The 24,196-nt window shown below is 43.4% G+C and overlaps 1 protein-coding gene across 1 annotated transcript in view; it reads right to left on the reverse strand.

Moving 5' to 3' along the window:
* Positions 1-8,099: 8,099 nt before the first annotated feature.
* The window catches only part of LOC121202558 (transposon TX1 uncharacterized 149 kDa protein), a 128,438-nt gene continuing 112,341 nt past the window's right edge, over positions 8,100-24,196 (reverse strand). Inside the window, exon 3 of the mRNA XM_041072732.1 lies at positions 8,100-8,374. Within this exon, the coding sequence (XP_040928666.1) occupies positions 8,100-8,374 (275 nt within the window). The remainder of the gene's footprint in view (positions 8,375-24,196) is intronic.

Genomic DNA, 24,196 nt, shown 5'->3' on the forward strand with positions numbered 1-24,196 from the left:
CGCACACTCCTTTACCATAACCTCCTCCACGGTTTCATTCCGCTCATTCTACGCCGACAAACCTTATTACCGCCACCCGCCTACTAACTTGTGCTTCAGTTTCCGTAAGTGACATTATTGTTTTACTTCATCTGCCTGCAGTCCGATAGTAATTAATCACGTATCCCTTTTTCTCCTTAGCGGAGACGCGGCGGTGTGGACGTCCTCGCGCCGCTCTTTTGATTTCGTAACCCGTGAAATAAATTGTTTAAAGTGAAAACGAGTCGATTCTGCAATTTATTCTTGGAGTCCTTATTCGAGCGTGACCCGCTCGCTGTGTAAATCGTGACATATTCTTGCCAACTCTTCCAAGAAGACCAGCTTACTCAGTGAATTCATCCTTGTGTTTTACCCTTTTTGTGTTTGTGTTTTTCCCCCTTCCTCAGTTACGCAAGCCTAACAATGATTTTACTCTCATGGCATCATGTGCTCGTTCAGCAGTTTTGCACTGCATGTGTGAAACGCTGGTCTGCAGAGGCTGGAGCATGAAGGATGGCCCTGGGAGAGGGGCTTGTCATGGGTTACTGTGCACTGCATGAAAATAGCAACAAGAAAACAGATGAGCAGGTGAAGGTAGAGTCATAGGTGACCTGTAGAGGAACTCTAATGAGCGTGTATTTCTAGAATGATAATATGGCTGGAGTTACATGCCAAGGATTTTACATGTCACACAGTTGCTGAATGGCAGAATCGGAGAATAAACATGCTGTTGACTTTCGTAGAAAGAAAAATCTTATAAAAACTTGCGTTAGCTCTCAGGTCATTAACAGATGTGGAACGCAGATTAATGACCCCCGTTATAGTTTGCCGAGGTGTGGTCACCTCTCTTTGGTGTTCTTTAATTAGCGGGGAGCAGGAAGGATAGGACGGCTTCTCTTATCAGCACATCCACAGATAACTTATCTCACTTTCCTGCAGCTACTTTCTCGTTTGTTTCCCCTCAAAGATATTATTCTCCAAAGGCCCTGCCACTAGAATCTTTTAATAATCCCAAAGCAATTTACAGACACTTTGAGCACAACTCATCTCTAGTTGCACCTTCCCAGTAACAGCGGCAGCTCCCTCAGCTTCACATATTGATTTTAAGGTAGGGCTAATGGGGACGGCCGGGTCATCTTTGCCCCATTTTTTGGTACACTGTTTGTAATTAACTGCACCCTGATCAATTAACGTAACATGCCGCAGAGCTGATACGGTCACGTAATGGAACTTAGTTTACATGCAATTAATCAAAGGCAATCAGCTAAAATAGAGATTAATTATCTCCCAACAAATCATTAATATCCATCAGAAACCATTAACGCCAGTATGTTTACCCTCTAATGCTGCCCTGCTGCAAAGACCAGTCTTATACATCCTAAATGAGAAGGATTTCAAGAAGAAATATTCACTACATGTCTTTTAAAGGGCAAGACTCAGATTTAATGGGAATAATGTCACTCTCATTCTTCTCTGTGGCCTCAGAGTTGTTGACATTAATGCCATCGTGCTGGAATAGCAATAAGATCAACTAAAAAGCTTAACCAGAGTATGAAGCATGACCTTCATACTCTGACATTTAAATCACAAACAGCCTTCTGTCCAGAACTGATGTTATCATATGATTTGTGCCTCCAAAGTGGCTGGAGCTGTTCTAAAGTATAATGCGACATATAGTAGCAGGAAGTCAAGGAGGCCATTGTGTTAAAGCACAGCTGTGTCAGTGCTTTGATTTGATCTGAGCTTAGACCTCCATGGTCCAGATCATTTCTAAATAACTGTGAATAACTCTAACCTCAGACCAGCCGCTGCTTCTCTCAGGACAAACCAAGTCCGCAGCAGTATGCATGTAGCACAGTGGAGAAACAAGCAGCTACAGAACGTAGCCAGTGCCTGCCTAGGTAGGCAGGCACTGGTAGGTACCAGTCCACAGAGAGGAGCGCCACACAGATCGTTCTTTATTGGAACTGGGAGAAAGTCACTCTGTTAGAGAGCCAACATAGTACAACTCCACTCAATCAATTCTATTGCTCTCATTCTTAAAAGTTCATTTGGTAAAACCAATGGCTCTGTCAAATATGCTTTTAGAAATTAGTTGAGTCTGTAGAAGCTTTGGCAAAGGAATCGAATGATCGTCTGCACGATCAATTCATACATCAGGATTCATTGAGCTGTCTTATATAGTGGGGGGAGGGGCAATTATAAGAAAGTTAATTACTGTCCTGCTAATCTTAAGATAGGAAGACGTCTGATAACTGTACGAGAATAAAGGAAAGATGAAGCAGCACCATTCAATTCAGGCCCAGCGTCATTAGGCCTGAGGTCTCTCAGTCATACATGGGGTTGTCTTGGCCACATGTTAATATGCTTAAATGTTTTTTTTTCCTTTTTGCTCAATGCCATGATTTAGCAGACACATGTGAATGTAACGACTTAATCCTGACTTTAAGAACTAGTCTATATTTGTGTGGCATCATCATGCATCATCACTTAACCGGGTTTCATTTTAAAAAGTCACAGTCAAGGATGTTATGACACTTAACGATTCTACTGAATCACTGCCAGCAAACAAGCCATAAGCTCACCTGCACAGCGACAAGGACAGTGAACAGTTCCTCTTTGGGGCTAAGGCATTTTAACAACGTGGAACCTTGGGTGTCACAGCATCTTTGAAGGATCCCAACAGGAAGGTGCCTCCAAATTACCTTTGCTTACTGCTCCATTACACTGAGTAACAGTAACTGGAAGTCAGTCCTGACAGTAAACCCTGTGAAGCGGTTTGTGTTGTGACGTGGTTAAGGTCCACCAGGAGAGTCTGTCTGTCATGGAGTGGGACACATACATACTGGATCAGCTGCTAATGCAGTTCCCAGAGCAGGTGGCCCCTGATGACAGGAAAGAAGAGTGTTTATGGCCAAACTGCTGATTGTGCGCCATCCATCCTCCTTCCTTGTATTCACTTGATAGTCATAGCCTTTTTGTCCTTGTTTTCACAGTCAATGAGAATGTTCTGTCTGCCTTTCACATTTGAAACTCCTGAAAGGCTCAGACCCTGAATAAAAAAAGGCTGCTGCCATTCATATCATCTTAAAGATGAAGAGAAGTCAGGGTGTGACATATTTAAATATCAATGAAACTTTGTCAGGTCAAAATTCCTCTTCTTGACATGTCACCCAAAGCCAAGCAGCAAGAATGGGGGCAGTATAAAGAGGTCAGACAAGTCCTGCGTGCCATGCTGCCACCATTCCCATTACTACAAACGCATTTTGTGTTTCAATGAGAGCCTCAGTTTAATCAACAAGCTTTCATGGGAAAAGCTGCCTTTACTCAAAACATTATGAATATGCCCCTAGTTGTCATTATATGTTATTAAATGCCGCTTTTCAAAACCCCTGAAAGAACCTTTTTGCCCAGTGGTCATTCACTCTGACTCTACACACGACTACTGCAGAGCAAACGGCCTTTGCTTCTCAAAAACCATTTGCATTGAATTAGTGCCTGTGAGGGCAAACTGCATTGGCTAGCAGCTTGTTTTCTTGTAAACGTGCTTGTTTGTGTGTATGTGTGTGTGTATTGTATGTGTATTTAAAGAAGCACACACTTTTTGAGGAGTGTTTATGTTTGACTGATGCATGAGGCCACATTTATATTCAGAGTTCTGCTATTTCGTCTGTCCAAGCGCTCACTGTTCCGCTAATGGCCCAAAGCAGCTACACTATTAGTTGAATCTCATTCCTGTCCAGTCAAATATGTCACACATGACACTTTTCTGAAGTTTTTGTTTCCCCTAATCACTCCTTTATCTTCTTTTCCCTTTGTTCACTTCCTTCTCTGTGAAGCTGTTGAACTCATGTCTCCAGGCCTCCGTTAATAAAAGCAGGAATGTTTCTTCGTCAACTGAAGTGGGCCTCGAGTCTATTCAGAACAAGCTCCTTTTCAAGTGCAGAGGACTTTTCTGTGGTGACCTGTGTGGGAACGACAGACAGAGGCCATTGACAAAGTGTTTTATATGGCTCTAGGAGCCTCTCTGTTCTCTTGGTCCTATAATTTTAGTCGTTCCATTTTGTGTCAGTCATGCTCGTCCATTAGGAACCACTGATCGCCGGCTCCTAAGCCTCCTCACACTGTGAATCTGGGGCCACCTATCTCTCTATCTTTTCTTAGTCAATGATCTGTTTTTGTAACTTGACTTAGTTTTTATTGTTAATTATATAATAAATAAATATAATTAAGGCATAGACTGGAATCATGCTGCTGATGTCAGTAGCTTGGAAACTCACGGATGAAGGTGGAGAAGAAGTCGGATCTGAAACAACCTGACAAGCTAATTATTGATGTGATCTTTATTTCATGCAACAGACTAAAATATTCTTCCGCACTTTGCTATGAAAGTCATACAGAGAGATCTCACCCAGGTGGCTCCAAGGAACAGACACATATTCTTGTAGATTCAAAGATTTGCAGTCAAACAAAACACCCCCAGCTCATTCTCCTGGGCTGAGCAGTGCTAACTTTGGAGCAAATATTGTTTTATTCTTAATTCTGTCCCTGCTCACCCAGGCTCTCTGCCTCTCAGCTCACAGATCTGGGAGATATGTGGCGCAGCATCCTTGGATGGAGAAAATTGGGACATGTTCCAATGATCAAATGATTTTATTATTGCAAACCAAAAGAGAATAATTTAACACCCACTTCACTTGTCTTGTGTTTGTCTTCAGTCCCCCTCCCTCCTGTCATATTCACATGGGTCTAACACACCAAATGAAAAGACAAAGGCCCATGAAAGCTGCATGACCTGACACCCCAGTGTACAGACTGACCCCATACGAGGACGCTGGTATTCTTTTCAAAGTCGCACAGAGCAGTGAAGTGATCAGGAGTGGAGAAGTTCAGCTCCCACTTTACTATTAACCTTAACCTAATCAGCTTTGCTTTCTTTTCCTTTTCACTGTCAGGCTTTCAGGCTTTTCTCGATTGTCTTGTAAAAATCGAATGAAACACTTTCATTCTCTCACTGACCCTCATGCTCTCACTTGAAAGCACAGTTTGTATGGGCTCAAGGGAGTGCCCTATGATGGCAATGAAATACATTTTTTTTGTCTATTACAAATATATCAGAGATCTAAAAATAAAAAAAATTATATACGTTACATACGTCACTCACAGTAATGGCACAGCCACAGCGTATATTGGTTGCTTCAGCCCTTTTTTATTATTATTTACAAATGTGAAAAAATGTTTTTTTGTCCTATGTTATAAATAAATCTCAACTTCTTCTCTTTGATTTTTGGTTTAGCTCTGTTTTATCTCCTTTGTGGTGTCCAGTTCTGTGACACAGGTTTTAAAAACTAAAACCTTTTTGTAACCTTCTTCAGCTTCATTCTATCCATTTTTGGCTAAGAGACTGTTGAGACAATGTGTGGTAGCACAGCAGAAACCCCCACAGAAAGTCAGTACTCCTAGTGTTAAAACACAAACTTTTCCATCATTACCTCTGATGGTTTCTAATTTGACAATATTTTTAGTGGGGACATTATTTAAGGCGAGGGTGGTGGAGTGCGTAGCACTGTCGGCTGGCAGTAAGAAGAGTGTTGGTTCGTTTCCCGGGTGCCTTTCTGTGTGGGGTTTGTATGTTCTCCCCGTGTCTGTGAGGGTTCTCTCTTTTGAAACTCTGTCTTCCTCCCCTAGTCCAAAGACATGCGATTAGGTTAATTAGCTACTCTCCATTGCCTGTAGATGTGTGTGTGTGTGTTTGTGTGTGTGTGTGTGTGTGTGTGTGTGTGTGTGTGTGTGTGTGTGTGTGTGTGTGTGTGTGTGTGTGTGTGTGTAAATGGCTGTTTGGCCCACTGTGTTTACTTCACAATTGGTGTGGCAGTCACTGGGTGCTTTTAGGGACACATTTTCCTTTGTTTGACCACATACACTGCAAACTCATTTCACGTCTTTTTTTCAGCTGCAGCTACACAAAATGCACAGTTTACTCTGGCTGCAGCGTTTTAAATAAGCTGTAGGTTTTTAAATGAGCTGTTAGGACATCCTATGAGTAAGAAGTTTCGGTAGTCCAGCCTAGAGGTAACAAATGCATGGATCAGTTTCTCTGCATCACTCTGAGAGAGGATGCTTCTAATTTTAGCTATACTTCAAAGATGAAAGTAGGCAGTTCTGGAGATTTAGTTAATGTATGGTGCAAAAAAGAGATCCTGATCAAAGATGACACCAAGGTTCTTCACAGTAGAATCTGAAGCTAATATTATGTCTGTTACGACCCTTCCCTTTGCCTGTCTCTCCTGCAAAGGATTGTGGGCAGGTAGAATTGTTATGGTAATTGTAGAACACCTGTGCAGGCTGCCAGAAGGCTTAAAAGCTGGGTTCTTTCATTGCCTCACTCTCTCCTCGCAGGAAGCACACAGCGTGTTTGGTTTGTGTACGGTTCTCTTTTGTTTTGCATTGGTCAACATGCACCAACCAAATCCACAATCACCCATGCACAGCACACTCAATACTGATGCCCGCATGTTACACACTTCTGAAATCCAAAAAAAAAAATTCTACTGATTTTTTTATTTATCTTATGGGTGGTACGGTGGTGCGGTGGGTAGCACTGTCGCCTCACAGCTAGAAGGTCCTGGGTTCGGACCGGGTGCCTTTCTATGTGGACATTGCATGTTCTCTTTGGTTTGCGTGGCTTCCTCCCACAGTCCAAAACCATGCATTAGTTTGATTGGCCTCTCTCCATTGCCCGCGTGTGTGAATGGTTGTTTGTCTCTGTGTTGCCCTGCGATGGGCTAGCAACCTGTCCAGGGTGTACCCCGCCTCTCACCCATAGCCAGCTGGGACAGACTCCAGCATATGGGATTAAGCGCTATGGAAAATGGATTGATAGATGATTATTTAGCTTTGATTGTTTTATCTAAATTTAGTTGAAGGAAGTTTTGGGCATCCAGGATTTGATTTCTTTTAAACAACTTTGAATTTTGACTACTTGATCTGTTTCATTTGGTTTCAAAGACAGATATAACTGAGTATCATCTGCATAACAATGAAAATTTATAGAATGTTTCTTCTTCCTAGTAATCTCACCTAGAGGAGACATGTATAGACTGAACAGTATTGGACCAAGCAGAGAACCCTGCGGTACTTCAAAGCTTATTCTTGTGCTTATGGAGGATTTGTCGTTGAACAAACATGAATAAACTGCAATTTGTTCAACAAATAGGATTTAAACCATTCTAGTGGTGTTCCTTTAATTCTGATGCTATGTTCTAATCTCTGTAATACAATGTTGTGATCAATTGTATCAAATGCAGCACTAAGATCTAACAGGACAAGGACAGAGACCAGACCATTGTCTGAAGCTAATAGAAGATCATTAGTGACTCTAACGAGAGCTGTTTCTGTGCTATGATGTTTTCTAAATCCTGACAAAAAACCTACTCAGGTGGTCAGATAATTGTTAAGATACGATCGATTTTAATTTTAAAAGACTTTAAATGCCTGTGGTACATAGCCTATATGTAAAGACTTGTTTATTTAATTTAATATGGACAACCTGATTAAAGGTACAACTTCTGAACAAAGAAAAAAAAAAGGTACAACTTCTTTGAGTAATCTGGTAGAGATTGGGTCTAAAAGACAAGTGGACGACTTGGAAGAGTTAATTATTGAAGGCCATATGAGTTATGCGAGAGAAGCTCTCAGTAAATTTAAAGTTGATGGATCTAGACAGTTATTTTTGTCATTTGGAAGATGATGCTGATGAATGTTTTCTCTGATAGTGATAATTTTATTAGTAAAGTAGTTGGAGTAGTAGTTGCTGCTGAGATTTAAGGGGATAGTGGGCTCACCACAGCTACTGTATTACTCTTAGTCAGCCTGGCTACAGTGCTGAAAAGAAACCTGGGGTTGTTTTTGTTTTCCTCAATTAAGGAAAAACTACTGAACAGAACTTTGTCTTTGAGCTGTGCACTTGGGTCCCACAACTAGCATTCTCTGACACAACAATCTGGCCACATTTGGACCCAGCCAGCCCTAGCCTGTCGGACTTTTGTTTTTGTCTGTTTCCGCTTTAAATATTTGCTTGGTTAGGCCTGGCCATCCTCTTCCTCTGCCAGTTTTACACTTTTGTTAGTGTCGAGGTTGGCAAGTCTTGTTGGCACAGTCACAACCGCTACAGGAGTGAGGTCTGTCTGGAAATTGTAATGATTTGACTCCTGGTTTAAGGGAGGCACTGGGACTCCCTGCTGCTGCAACCACCTGTCAGTCTGCCACTGGTGCAGGTGGTAGGGAGGTTGTCCTCTAAATCCAAGGTTGGCGGTTTGAGCCCTGCCATGTCCATATGTTGGAGTGTCCATGGATCCTAGAATGGGTATATAAATGTGCTATATAAATTTGGACCATTTATTAATTGTTTCTCGTCCTCGACTTCGCCTTGCTTATTTCCCTGTATTCTTGTCATCAGATTCTGCCTGGTCATGTTTTTGCCCCGTGTGTTTTTAACCACCGTTTGCCTGTACCCTGCCTTTTCTGCCAGAGCTTACCATGGACGGTCACGAGGACCAGTCATATGATTAAAACCACTGAACGTCTCTGTCTCTGAGCTGTGCACTTGTGTCTGACACCTAGCATTCTCTGAAAGTATTCAGAGATGTCTTTTTGACTGATGAGGGTGAAATATGAAAAAAGGGAGAAACAGAGAATACTTAGTTAAGGAGGTGCAGAAAGGAATTAACAAAGTGCAAGAATAAGGCAACAAGTGTGGCATTAAGTTTTCTGTAGATAAGATCAAAGCAATGGTGTTCACAAAAGGCAAGGTGGGTGCACAGTTGATCAAAAAAATATTTGGCAGTGAAATAGAGGTGGTTAATTGTTTTAAGTTCCTGGCTATAGTTTTCGATCAGAAATTAGGGTGGAGGGAGCATGTAAAGTGTGTAAAAGCTAGGTGTAACAGAGTAGCAAATGTTATGAGGTTTCTAGCAGGGGTACTCTTTGGAGGTGTGGATGCACTGAAATATGTTTGTAATGCACTAATAAGAACCAGTCTGGATTATGGGAGCATAGTGTAAGGCTCAGTGGCAAAGGAAAAGGCATAGTTCTTGAGTTCCATAATATTGTAGAGTAGTAATACAGGGCATATGTTCTGATATTTATTCACTAGAAATAGTGACAGAGAGATTGTGTTGTAGGTTCCGAAGCATATGGGCATTAGGGGAATGACTGGGTGGATAGGGTGGGGAAATAGCAACAGAGCAGAACGTGGTTGAAGAAAATGTTAAATTGTCAAAAGGAGAAGTAAAAAACATAGTTTAGGAGAATATTACAGTATGAAGGCAGGCAGGAGGAGTTATTTAAAGAGGGTACAGGACGGAAGCTGTTCAGGAGGTGAGGAAAGGTGGAGGAACAGGTCAACATTTGCGCAAAATCACAATCTTGCCTAAGGAACCTAAACGATTATAAAAACATGTGCAAAGTCATAAACGAGCGGGAATGTGGGGTGTATAATGGTGTTTGTGCACCGGGGGGAGTGGGTGGTTGGGCGTCTTGGTGCATAGTCATGATTGCGCGCCCTGACTTGGAGGGCGCAAAATCATGATCTCACCGAGGGCACAAAATTGGCCAGGCCTGCCGCTGTCCAAGTTGCCCCTGAAACAATCTAGCACATAACAGTGGGATGCAAGATGTTAGCAGGCAGGGCATATATGGAACATCATAACCAAGTGGCCAACATAGTTTACAGGCACATCTGTGTGACTGGAAGTCCCAAAGTCCAAATGGGACACAACTCCAAAATTGGTTAAGAATTACAGAGCTAAGATCCTGTGGGACTTCCAGATACAGACTGAGAAGCTGGTAATGTCCAACTATCCCGACATAGTAGGTGCTGGCAACTTCAGGAAAGAGCACAAACAGATTGAGAAGTACCAAGGGTTCTGTGGATTTGTTTCAAGTTTTTCTGTTCATTTGTACAATAGAATTTTTTGATTAAAATATTTAAAAATGTTAGAACTGTTTTGTCACAGAATGAATGCACAAAATAAGGCAATTATGAGGTTGTTATAAAACTGTTTGCTTGAGTCTGGTTCTACTTCTGTTCTGTGGATTTATTTTGTAGTTTTGTTCAATAAAATGTTAAATGATTAAAATATTAAACAAAAGAATCATTTAATAACAGAATAAATGCACAAAATTTGGCAATTATAAGGCTTCTCATAAAAACACTGCACTTGAAAGGTTTTTTTTCAACACACAAACCATGAATTTTTTACAAAGGAATGGTAAAATAAAAATAAAAAAATAAAAAACGCTATAAGGAATAGGGCAACATATTTTATTGTTTAACTGTGAGAATGTCAAAAAAGGGGGAACGTGGAAGGTACATTTTCTATGCAATTTACCTTAATAGTTGGAAAAAAAATTAATGTCAGATTAGTAAATCGGCAGTATTTTATATTTGACATGCAATTTCTTTCAGATTCCATACTTATGTAATTTTTCTGACCCAAGAATGAAAAATGAGCTTGAATGCAAGGTGGACTGTGACAAAACTCAATCACAGAGTGACGGATTGTGTGAGCATGACACAGAGGCACAGGTGCTTTGAGGTCTGATATTTTGTTGCATTGCATTATGAGAATGTGTTTTACAATCTCGAGATTCAGAGATAATGACAGCCTTGACAAGTTAAAAAAAGATTTAAAACAAAGTATTATTACACCCATTACTTATTTTGGATTATATGTACATTACATCCATATATATATATATATATATATATATATATATATATATATAACACTCTATTCTCACCCTCCGCGGGTGGTCTCATCCACTTTCCAAGCTCGGGTCCTCTACCAGAGGCCAGGGAGCTTGAGGGTTCTGCGCAGTATCCTTGCTGTTCCTAGGACTGCACTTTTCTGGACTGAGATTTCGGATGTTTTTCCAGGGATCTGTCGTAGCCACTCCTCCAGTTTGGGGGTCACAGCCCCTAGTGCTCCGATCACCACAGGCACCACTGTGGCCTTCACCTTCCAAGCCTTCTCCAGTTCTTCTCTGAGCCCTTGGTATTTCTCTAGTTTCTCATGTTCCTTTTTCCTGATGTTGCCATCGCTTGGTATTGCCACATCCACCACTACGGCTTTCCTCTGCTCTTTATCCACCACCACGATGTCTGGTTGGTTCGCCATTACCATTCTGTCAGTCTGGATCTGGAAGTCCCACAGGATCTTGGCTCGCTCGTTCTCTACCACCTTGGGAGGTGTTTCCCACTTTGACCTTGGGGTTTCCAGTCCATACTCCGCGCAGATGTTCCTGTATACTATGCCAGCCACTTGGTTATGGCATTCCATGTATGCTTTGCCTGCCAGCATCTTACACCCTGCAGTTATGTGCTGGACCGTCTCTGGGGCCTCTTTGCACAGTCTACACCTTGGGTCTTGTCTGGTGTGGTAGATCTGGGCCTCTATGGCTCTGGTGCTCAGGGCCTGCTCCTGTGCAGCCAGGATGAGTGCCTCTGTGCTGTCCTTCAGCCCAGCCCTTTCAAGCCATTGGTAGGATTTGTTGAGATCAGCCACTTCAGTTATGTTCCGGTGGTACATCCCGTGCAAGGGTTTGTCCTCCCATGATGGTCCCTCTTCCAGCATCTCATCCTCTGTTCTCCACTGCCTGAGACATTCACTCAGCACGTCATCTGTCGGGGCCTTATCCTTGATGTACTTATGGATCTTGGATGTTTCATCCTGGATAGTGGCTCTCACGCTCACTAGTCCTCGGCCTCCTTCCTTGCGGCTAGCGTAAAGTCTCAGGGTGCTGGATTTGGGGTGGAACCCTCCATGTATGGTGAGGAGCTTTCGTGTCTTAACATCTGTGCTCTGTATCTCTTCCTTTGGCCACCTTATTATTCCCGCAGGGTATCTGATCACTGGCAGAGCGTAGCTGTTTATTGCCCGGGATTTGTTCTTGCCATTGAGCTGGCTTCTTAGGACTTGCCTTACTCGTTGGAGGTATTTGGCTGTTGCCGCATTCCTTGTTGCCTGTTCAAGGTTGCCGTTTGCCTGTGGTATTCCAAGGTACTTGTAATTGTCCTCAATGTCTGCTATTGTTCCTTCTGGGAGTGAGACCCCTTCTGTGTGGATTACCTTGCCTCTCTTTGTCACCATCCTCCCACATTTCTCGAGTCCGAATGACATCCCGATGTCCGAGCTGTAGATCCTGGTGGTGTGGATCAGCGAGTCGATGTCTCGCTCACTCTTGGCGTACAGCTTGATGTCATCCATGTAGAGGAGGTGACTTATGGTGGCCCCGTTCCGGAGTCGGTATCCATAGCCAGTCTTGTTTATTATTTGGCTGAGGGGGTTCAGACCTATGCAGAACAGCAGTGGGGACAGTGCATCTCCTTGGTATATGCCACATTTGATGGATACTTGGGCAAGTGGCTTCCCATTGGCTTCAAGGGTGGTTCTCCACAACCTCATCGAGTTTGCAATGAAGGCCCTTAGAGTTCTGTTGATGTTGTACAGCTCCAAGCATTCAGTGATCCATGTGTGTGGCATTAAGTCATAGGCTTTCTTGTAGTCGATCCAGGCTGTGCACAGGTTGGTGTGTCGCATTCTGCAGTCTTGGGCGACTGTTCTGTCTACCAGGAGTTGGTGTTTGGCTCCTCTGGTATCCTTACCAATGCCCTTCTGTGCTTCGCTCATGTATTGACTCATGTGCCCACTTATCTTAGCTGCGATGATGCCTGACATGAGCTTCCATGTTGTGGAGAGACAGGTTATTGGCCGGTAGTTGGATGGGACTGTACCCTTTGAGGGATCCTTCATTATCAGGATCGTTCGCCCTTCGGTTAGCCATTCAGGGTGAGTCCCATCCCTTAGCAGCTGGTTCATTTGTGCTGCCAGGCGCTCATGGATTGCAGTGAGCTTCTTTAGCCAGTAGGCGTGGATCATGTCAGGGCCAGGTGCTGTCCAGTTTTTCATACCTGAGACTCTATGTTGGATGTCTGCCACTGTGATAGTCACTGGATTCTGTTCAGGGAGGTTGCTGTGGTCTTCCCTCAGATCCACCAGCCACTGTGCATCACTGTTGTGTGATGCCTCCCTTTCCCATATACCCTTCCAGTACTGTTCAGTTTCCAGCCTTGGTGGGTCTGCTCTGTTGTTATTACCCTGCCATTGAGAGTACACTTTCGCAGGTTGTGTTGCGAACAGCCGGTTTATTCGTCTGGCTTCGTTATCTCTGGTGTATCTCTTTAGGCGGCTGGCCAAGGCTTGTAGCCTTTGCTTGGCAGTTTCGAGTGCTTCAGGTATGGTCATCTGGCTGTACCTCTTAGGCATTGGTCTTTTCATTGCACCTCTCTGGGCCTCTGTGGGCTCACTTCCCTCCGAGCTGCCTCGATTTTTGCCTCCAACCTTCGTTTCCATGGTGGGTATTGTTTCTCATGGCTCCCGTGGTTGCTCTTGCTCTTATAGCCAAGCACCTCTAGGATCACTGATGCTGAAGCGTATATCAGCTGATTGGTTTCTGTGATTGTTGTCGCTCTCAATGCTGCATTCACATCTTCCATGAGACTTTCTGATGGTACTTCACTTAGCCGTTGTAGTGGGGTTCGGGGTTGCCTGTTCAATCTCGCCATGATCTTATCTTTCAGGTCAGTCGCTGCCTCGCTCAGCGTATCTGTGCTTATTGAGGCTTCATACCCAATTTCCGGTTGGGGAGATGGTGAAACCTCCCCTCTGACGTGGCGTCCTGGCTCCCCCTTGCCGTAGCATTTGTGTTGTATCTCGTCAATCTCAAGTTGTGATAGCAGTCGCCGTTTGTGGATGTTGGAACACTGAGCTACTAGTTGCTTCGCCGTCAGCCTTGAATGTGGGTTTCTCCGTTCCCATTCACCGCACATTCTTTGCATGTAGCCCCTCTGACTAGGGTTAATTGAGTAGTAGCATTCCAACAGAGCCTTGTTCTCGCATCTCAGCCATTTCTTTCTTGTTCCAGTAGCCCACTTCTCGCCAAGGTGCTCTGGTTCCCCAACACCTGACGCAGACCTTGTTAGACCGGGCGACGTCTGAGCCGGTATCTCATGTGGTTCATTGTATCTCATGATATGAGGTAGGCGTTAGCTTGAAGGGTCTTGCCCAAGGTCATTCGGACTCGAGAAATGTGGGAGGATGGTGACAAAGAGAGGCAAGGTAATCCACACAGAAGGGGTCTCACTCCCAGAAGGAACAATAGCAGACATTGAGGACAATTACAAGTACCTTGGAATACCACAGGCAAACGGCAACCTTGAACAGGCAACAAGGAATGCGGCAACAGCCAAATACCTCCAACGAGTAAGGCAAGTCCTAAGAAGCCAGCTCAATGGCAAGAACAAATCCCGGGCAATAAACAGCTACGCTCTGCCAGTGATCAGATACCCTGGTGGCCAAAGGAAGAGATACAGACCACAGATGTTAAGACACGAAAGCTCCTCACCATGCATGGAGGGTTCCACCCCAAATCCAGCACCCTGAGACTGTACGCTAGCCGCAAGGAAGGAGGCCGAGGACTAGTGAGCGTGAGAGCCACTATCCAGGATGAAACATCCAAGATCCATAAGTACATCAAGGATAAGGCCCCGACAGATGACGTGCTGAGTGAATGTCTCAGGCAGTGGAGAACAGAGGATGAGATGCTGGAAGAGGGACCATCATGGGAGGACAAGCCCTTGCACGGGATGTACCACCGGAACATAACTGAAGTGGCTGATCTCAACAAATCCTATCAATGGCTTGAAAGGGCTGGGCTGAAGGACAGCACAGAGGCACTCATCCTGGCTGCACAGGAGCAGGCCCTGAGCACCAGAGCCATAGAGGCCCAGATCTACCACACCAGACAAGACCCAAGGTGTAGACTGTGCAAAGAGGCCCCAGAGACGGTCCAGCACATAACTGCAGGGTGTAAGATGCTGGCAGGCAAAGCATACATGGAACGCCATAACCAAGTGGCTGGCATAGTATACAGGAACATCTGCGCGGAGTATGGACTGGAAACCCCAAGGTCAAAGTGGGAAACACCTCCCAAGGTGGTAGAGAACGAGCGAGCCAAGATCCTGTGGGACTTCCAGATCCAGACTGACAGAATGGTAATGGCGAACCAACCAGACATTGTGGTGGTGGATAAAGAGCAGAGGAAAGCCGTAGTGGTGGATGTGGCAATACCAAGCGATGGCAACATCAGGAAAAAGGAACATGAGAAACTAGAGAAATACCAAGGGCTCAGAGAAGAACTGGAGAAGGCTTGGAAGGTGAAGGCCACAGTGGTGCCTGTGGTGATCGGAGCACTAGGGGCTGTGACCCCCAAACTGGAGGAGTGGCTACGACAGATCCCTGGAAAAACATCCGAAATCTCAGTCCAGAAAAGTGCAGTCCTAGGAACAGCAAGGATACTGCGCAGAACCCTCAAGCTCCCTGGCCTCTGGTAGAGGACCCGAGCTTGGAAAGTGGATGAGACCACCCGCGGAGGGTGAGAATAGAGTGTGTATATATATATATATATATATATATATATATATATATATATATATATTTATATATATATATATATGCCGGTTGATGCATAAGAGCATCAACCGGCCAAGCAGGAGGACGCGATTTCAGTCTTACTATCAACTAATAAAATCACCGGAACACCGCAGATGCGCTAAGTTCGTCCTCATCAGGTGTCGACAAGGTCGTGATATCGCTGCAGTCTAATGAAGCAGGATGCACAGAAAACTTAGCTTTGTTGGCAGGTGAATCTGTAAGTGACCCGACAGTGGCGAGCTGACGGACCTGTCATTCCTTTAGCAAACGCCATGTGTCATAATGTAATCGACAGTTGTCAGCATTGATACAGGCTAAATAAATAATTGTTACGTTGATTAATGTTAACAATGTGGGTCTCAGTGTGTGTCAAAACACGACCGCAATCCTTCAAGAGTTACAAATATTTGCCGATGTTGCGCTTCAAATGCTGTTGGGCGTTTTATTGTGAAAGTCCGGCCACTGGCCCCGCCCCCGGTTTCCCTTTTTCTTATTTCGTTTTGAAAGTTTAGAAGACTAAATTGTTAAGGTGACCCCTGTCTTTTGTCTTTTTTTTAAAGTGCTACAGTTGTTCCACCCAGTTACAGTTTGTTAAATGTAATGTCACACACACACACACACACACACACACACACACACACACACACACACACACACACACACACACACACACACACACACACACACACACACATCAGTCACACACACACACACACACATCAGTCACACACACAGTCCCTTGGCAGGTCCCAGGCAGCTGGGTAATGACTGGGTGACCGCTTGTAAGAAACGTAGCTTTAGGCAGGCGCCCAGGCTTCACCACCAACCGCTTCATGTTTCAAACAGATTTTCCACACTCAACGACACACCCGCTTAAAAACCCACTTTGATCATTGGTGACTCCATAGTCACCGAAACCTAGCTGCAGCAGGATGAATATGTTAGTTTAAATGAATCGACTCCAAGGAGTCACATCAACTATCATTTTCCTAGAAGTACAGGTACAGTAGAGTTTATCATCCTCCTGCTCCATATTCAGAGTTCTTAATTGAATTCTCTGAATTCTTATCTGACTAAGTCTTTGCACAGATAGAGTCATTGTAGTGGGAAAGTTTAACAATTATGTAGATGTTGACCGTAACTGTCTCAACATTCATGTAGATGTTCACAGTAACTGTCTCAGCACTGCTTTTAACTCATTAATATACACTATTGGTTTTACTCAGCAGGTCAATGAACCCACTCATTGTTTTAACCATACCCTCGATCTTGTCCTGACATATAGGGTTGAAATTGATAATTTAATAGTTCTTCCGCAAAACCCTCTGTTATCTGACCATTTCTTATTAACTTTTGAATTCACCATAATTGACCTTGCAGCAGCTGGAAAGAAATCTTACTATAGCAGATGATGATGCTGCAGCTTCTCTACGTACAATGTTAAACACAGTAACTCTAACATGAAGAAGGCAGTGAATCAGAGGAGGTTAGTTATGTGGCATAACTCAGAGATCTGCAGCGTAAAGCACAAGACCAGACAACTAGAAATGGAATAAATGTAAACTGCATTGCATGGACAGACAGTCTAATACTATATAAAATGCTAGAAAAACATTATTCCTCCTTAGTTGAGGAAAATAAAAACAACCCCAGGTTTCTTTTCAGCACTGTAGCCAGGCTGACTAAGAGTCATAGCTGTGTTGATCCTACTATCCCCTTATATCTCAGCAGCAATGACTTTATGAACTATTTTACTAATAAAATTGTCACCATTAGAGGAGACATTCAGCAGCAACTTCCTCTGAATGTCAGAAAGCACTGTCTAGATCCATTAATTTTAAATTTACCAAATCCTCTGTCTTACCTAGACAGCTTCTTCCCCATAAGTCATATGGAGTGAACCTCAATAATTAACTCTTCCAAGTCGTCCACTTGTCTTTTAGATCCAATTCCAACCAGATTACTCAGGCTTTTAAGGTGGCTGTGGTCAAACCTTTATTGAAAAAATCTACTCTGGACCCTGGAGAATTAGGCCCATTTCAAATTTACCCTTTATTTCTAAGATTCTTGAAAAAATTGTAGCTAAACAATTACCTGACCACCTGAGTGGGAATAACCAGTACAAGATAATAGCACAGAAACAGCTCATGTTAGAGTCACTAATGATCTTCTCTTAGCTTCAGACAATGGTCTAGTTTCTGTCCTTGTCCTGTTAGATCGTAGTGCTGCATTTGATACAATTGAGTCTAACATTCTATTACAGAGACTAGAACATATAAATTAGGAAAATATGAATTAAAGGAATAGCATTGGGATGGCTTAAATCTTATTTTTTAACAGATTCCAGTTTGCAGAAATTCTTCACAAGCACAAGGATTATCTATGTAGTCCCACAGGTTTCTGTGCTTGATCCAATTCTTTTCAGCCTATACATGACTCCTCTTAGGAAGCATTCCATTAATTTTCATTGTTATGCAGATGATACTCAGCTATATATGTCTTTGGAACCAAATAAAACAGATCAACCAGTCAAAATTGAAAGTTGTTTAAAAGACATCAAAACCTGAGTGTCCCAAAACGTCCTTCAACTAATTTCAGATAAAGCTGAAATTCTTATCGTTGGGCCTAAAAATCACAGAGAGACACTATTGAGTCAGATAGCCACCCTGGATGGCATAACATTAGCTTCAGATTCTACTGTGAGGAACCTTGGTGTCATCTTTGACCAGGATCTCTCTTTTACATCATACGTTAAACAAATCTCCAGAACCGCCTACTTTCAGCTTAGAAATATAGCTAAAATCAGAAGCATCCTCTCTCAGAGTGATGCAGAGAAACTGATTCATGCATTTGTTACCTTGTTACAAATAAAAATTGAAATTGAATTGAATTGAAATTGCTACTGTAACTACTACTGTAAACATTATTCATAGCATATGAATTCAATGACTTCAAATTCCAGTTTTTGAACATGCAATTTGTGGTATTGTAGTTCAGGTCACTGGTGACAATATTGGTTTGCATGGTCTGTCATTTTGGGGCTTAATATTGCTGTTGTTTCTGTCTTCTTGAAAAGCACTGTTTTCAAACTGTTTTCTGTGAAGATGATCCGGAAGTTGTTTTAAGAACTGTTCTTACCTGTTCTGAGTCTCGTCTATCTCTTCCTGGCGGGGGGTTGTGGGGGCAGTGGGATGGGCAGCATAGCTAGTTTTGGAAACTCTGCGGACCCCGGTGCCTTGCTTCCCAATTACTGTACATCTCTCCACATTCATCCACTCAGGTCTGCGAGGGGCGTCAAACTGATGGAGGGACCCGGGCTACCGGAAAGTGATTCCGTCCCTCCTAAGTGGGATGCCTGCAGTTTTTAATGCATCACTGAACAAACACGGGAAATCTAGAATAAGTGCTTCGATGTCATTCATCTGATTAGCTGATAGATTATCAAGGTACTCTGTGAGGCGTGCAAAGATTTCACTGTTGCTAAGCCTTCCCCCCTGAGGTATATCTCCAGACATAACCAGCCCATCATCCTGGGAAGCGCTGCCACCTGATGTCTTGTCATCTGAGTCATCTCTAGAAAAATACGCCTTAAGCATATTCACATGACAGACACGACTACGGCGCCGGCGATCTGGTGTTTAAATTACGTAATTTGTGTCGCTCAGTTGCTTTTCGACAATGTACAGACCAGAGAACTTTACCAACAAGGTGAAACTAGTCACTGGTAAAAGAATAAGCACCTTATCCCCAGGCTTAAATGATCGTTTTACCGTGAATAAGTCATACTGCCTCTTCATCTTATCCTGAGACTAGGTGTTCCTGGGCCAGTGCACCCAGCGCTTTCGGTCATGCTCTTTGTGTTTTAACATGCCACATGATTTTCCTGCTTTTGGTTTCAGAAACAACAATAAGGTTTTTTACCACCTTCTGTGGCCCCCGCATCTCACGTCCAAACACCAATTTTGCTGGACTGACCCCAAGTGACTCCTGCATAGCCTCACAGGCAGCAAACAAAATCAGCGGAACACTCCTCCCAGTCTTGGTCAGCTAAACAGTGCTTCCTCAGAAGAGTCTTTAGCGTTTGGTGAAAGCGTTCCAGGGCCCCTTGACTTTGCAGATGATAGGTGGCCAAAGTGATGTGCCCTAGGCCCAACAGTTTTTTCCAGAAAAAATGTCTAAGGACTCTGTTGTATGTCTTTGTAATTCCTAAATGTCTGGACCATGGGTGATCATGCGCCAAACTCTTCGATCGGAACAACACAGGGACAACAACCTGATGTGTGGTGGCCCAATCTGATTTGTCATCAATCTCACTTGCCCATCGGCGCATCAGCAGGCCACCGTCATAAAAGAATGACATTTTCTTTTTCCTGGCCTTGTCCAAACCTAGCACCGACACATGACAATTAACCAGTGTCTGCCTTTTTTCTGTGAAGCGATAAACTGCTCGCGAGTGCCTGACAATGGTATGACATCAGAGGACACACCCACTACCGGATGCTGCTGCCCACTAGTTGTGTCAGGTGTAAACTGAACAGATCAGATAAATCAGGTTCATTTTCTTTTGACTGTGTAACTGCACAAGCCGGAAGGAGGTCGTTTTAGTCAACCATCACCTCCGGATATGATTGCTCTATGACTTCGGGGACTGGGCAAACTTTGCCACCTGCGAGATCGTTACACAAAATAAAATCAACCCCGGAACAGGCAAGGCTGATCTGACCGCTACCTTATACCTCCCAATAACCAGGGCTGATTGTATAAACAGCTGATCCAGCGAAGCGGTCACATGACCCATGTCAACTCCCTACAGTGGCAGCGGTTCAAAGTGACTAGGGATTTTACTGCAGTACCGCCGCGTCGCCACGGCGCAGCGAGTGCGTCGCTGACTAAAGATTTTTAATCCTGCAGCCGGCTGGAAAAAATCAGGATGCTAGTCTCGTTTTAACCACCAGGTGGCGCAGCGTTGATTAGAAGCCTCCAAAGCACTACAGCGTAACTGAGGTCCGACTGTTCATTTCTACCTGTAACACACATATATTACACCAGACCTATTTTACTATTAAGTATCTGTTGTGTGCTAAAACATGGGGAGTGTGAAGGGCAACAACTTGTTGATGGCTTAGTTATTTTCTGTTCACTGCGAAGTTATAATTGTTCTGTGTGGTTTAAAACAGGCAGCGCCACAGCAGCAACACATTCTTGTTTTCATTCTCCTCAGCTTTTTCGTGTCTTTAAATAGAAGGCGTCTCTTAAAAATATGTACACACCCACCGCTCTAACATCTGATACAACACATTGACTTCACATAATACCATGATTATGCGTCGCGGTTTAATTAATATAATTGAATGCGCAAGTAAAGACGTAGAGCGCAGTCCATCTGCGACTACAGCCGCTTATTTAGGTTTTAAACTTCCACAACTTGTTAATGAATGTTTTCCAATAGTCGTAGATTTTACGTAAATAACCGTAATAATCATAGGAATTTGTTTTACAGCAGTTGTCGGTCGTAATTTTGACAGGACGCCAGAAATCAAATTTACTCTGTGTCTGCAGAACTGCAGTTTGACTTGTTTTGACTGTGCGTGTCATTGTAACTGAGTGGCTGAGATCACTTATTCGACCCGTGTACGTTTCAACATTTTCATTTCCCATCCGTCCATCCAGCCACTTTCACCGGCGTTTTCGTTTCTCTTTCGATGAGCGGCAAACGGATTTTAATCAAAGCACCGCCTTACAAACCAATAAAACAGGCAAAAATATTTGTTTTTTACAAAAAGACACGGAATTGGAGTTAATATGTTTTATTGTTTAGAGACAAACGGAAAACAAAAAGTCGTTCTCTCGTTACCTCTGCTTATAATTTGGTGGAGACATCAACCTCTTACACAAACATGTGACGTGTTTCGGAGTCATGTGTCCAGACAGAGAGTGACCAATACACAAATGTATGGATGTGCAAATGCGGGCTACGAGAGGAACGGGGCAGTGGTGCACTAGATGTAGCGAGAATTTGTTTTGACTGTGCGTGTCATTGTAACTGAATGAGTGGCTGATGTGACTTATTCGCCCGTGTACGTTTCAAAACTTTGATTTCCCACCCGTCTATCTATCCTGAATAAAAGCACCGCATTACAAACCAATAAACTGAACAAAAATATTTTTTAACAAAAACACACAGACTTGAATTTTAAGCTGTTTTTTTCGTTTAGAGAAAAACGAAAAACAAAAAACCTCTGCTTTTAATTTTTAATCGAAGCTCATCCGTGGATGGGTCGCGGGGCAGCAGTCGTAGCAGAGAGCTCCAGACTGCTGCTCGAATGAAACACGAGATTGAATGATGTGTGATGTGTTTCGTACTCAGATGACTTGGATCTGAGTTCGACCAAGCTTTTGCTTGTCTCATGTTTGCTCACAGTCGCAAAGGAAATCTACACACCCCTCCCCCCTCCTTCGTAGAGGCGCATAGACATGCTAATGTGTTGCTACTACTCAATCAGCAGGTGAGAAATACCTCAGCTCTGGGACAAAGCTCCGTGGGAGACTGGGCAGCATCGGGCGGCGTGATCAGCTGCAGGTCTAAGACTCATTAATGCAGCAAGTAGTTTGTTCTACATACGTTTACTCTGCAAAAATAAACGTATGTATTTATCGTAGCTTTCTGGTCTAAGTTATTTGTAGCACTTCGACATTCGTTTAAAATATGCAGTGCTTTTTAAAATGAAAATACTAATATTATTATTTATTACCTTTATTGTAAACACAGTATTAATTGCACAATTTAGACTGGCGAAGATTTGCGCTTCTTTCATAATAATCATGGATAATCAAGGAAGAAACTGCAGTTCATATTTGTTATTCAGGGACGGTTTAATAAAGATTCAGTGTGGTTTTTGACTGAAATGTCAGCCAAGGTACGTGCATTATCAAATGAATGCACCTGTCAGCGGGGAAGACATCAACTCTATTCAGCCGCTCTTCAGTCGCTGCTGCCGTCTCCTCCCCAGTTCACACACCTTAACACTAGGACTACTGGGTTTTCTAAATATACCAGTTCCTACTACAAGGTGTTCCTACGAAGTTGACCAGCTGTTTATTTCGTTATTACTCCTTTCACCTGTACCACATAAAGACATTGCAGAGCTACAGCCATGTTCCCACAAAGTTAACCAGCTGTTTATTTCGTTATTCCCTCTTTCATGTCCGTCTGTTGAATGAAAGTGTGCGTGGCCATCCACGTCCCAGAGCGGTGACACTGGGGGATGGGAAACGCTCATCAACACGCAGGACAAAGATCTGCGTTTCTCTGCTGCTACAGCCTCGGCTGCGTTGTGTTGTTAGTCTCCCTTTCACCTGTACCATATGAAATGTGTTCCTACGAAGTTGCTCAGCCGCTTTCAGAATTCCCCATGCAGGTTTGAACAGGGCAAACATTATTTTTATTTACAAAAAAAATTAATACGTTTACAGATTGACCGGTGATGCCGCACAGGTTGCTCTCAGTTAAAACAGCTGTTTGAAGCAGGGAAAAGCGAGTTAGCTGTCCTTGTCGATGCCTTGACAATGTTTTATCATCGGCTAGATCTCTGAGCCCCGACTTTTATGTCTTCTTTGGATTAAAAAACAAATGTTGAATGTTCTCAAATAATATAATATTGCCGCCCTCCGCGGCTCCCAGTGTTTGTTTTTTTTATTTAAAACGTGGGTGTTACCGGTGGCAGACCTCTGGTCTAGATCATCCTTATTCACTTTTTTAAATTGTAGTAGTGTAACCTTAGTTAGTATTCCTTTTTATTTTTTTTATTTTATGTTTGGGAAACGTGACATTTCAGCTACTGTGATTTTATTTGTCATCAACATTAGTTCCTACCTGTCCTTGTTGACGGGGGACAAGAAAAGGTGACGCGCGTTGGATAAGAGCGGCGTAAAGAAAAAAGTGTACATGTGCCGTACTGTCTTGCTGTGTGGTGCATTAAAGAAGCATTCCACGTAAAGAAAATTGCCCGTACCAACAGCAAGAAATCAGGGTTACAGTAGCTTGTTTGCCACAAATCGAACGTTGCACGCGGGAGGGCGCACCGTTCAGCTTCCTATTTTCGGTTTTAAACTGCCATAATTTGCCATAATTTACTTACGTTCATAACTTCATACTATAACGCGACCAGCGGTTCATGGTCTTGGCGATTCATGCACTAAGTAATACAACGTTGTCATCTCGTGATCACATGATGATGATGAGACGCTGTTTTTCCAATAATTAAAATAAAAAAACTGCTTCCACTCAGACTCGAACCCCGGACAAAAAAAAACGTTGCGGCCATGCACGTTAACCACTAGGCCACCAAAGACCTGATCATTGGTTGTTCTACAAGAGCCTATATGACGGAAGCAACTACGATGTTTCAGGACCAAAAGTGGGAGTCAATCGCCACCTACAGGCCAGAAGGACGTAACACACTCCTCCTGCAGTACAAACCCGGCACTGACGCGGCAGATTTGAAACCCAAACACGGTGGGGGTAGACACTTTTACCGGCTGCCTCTGTATATGATCACGCCTGACTGGAAAGATATGTCAGAGAAGGGCAGCACCCCCTCTTGGATAATCGACTGAGAGCCGCC

The sequence above is a fragment of the Betta splendens genome, chromosome 10 (assembly GCF_900634795.4).
Source record: "Betta splendens chromosome 10, fBetSpl5.4, whole genome shotgun sequence".
NCBI classification, from domain to species: Eukaryota; Metazoa; Chordata; class Actinopteri; order Anabantiformes; family Osphronemidae; genus Betta; species Betta splendens.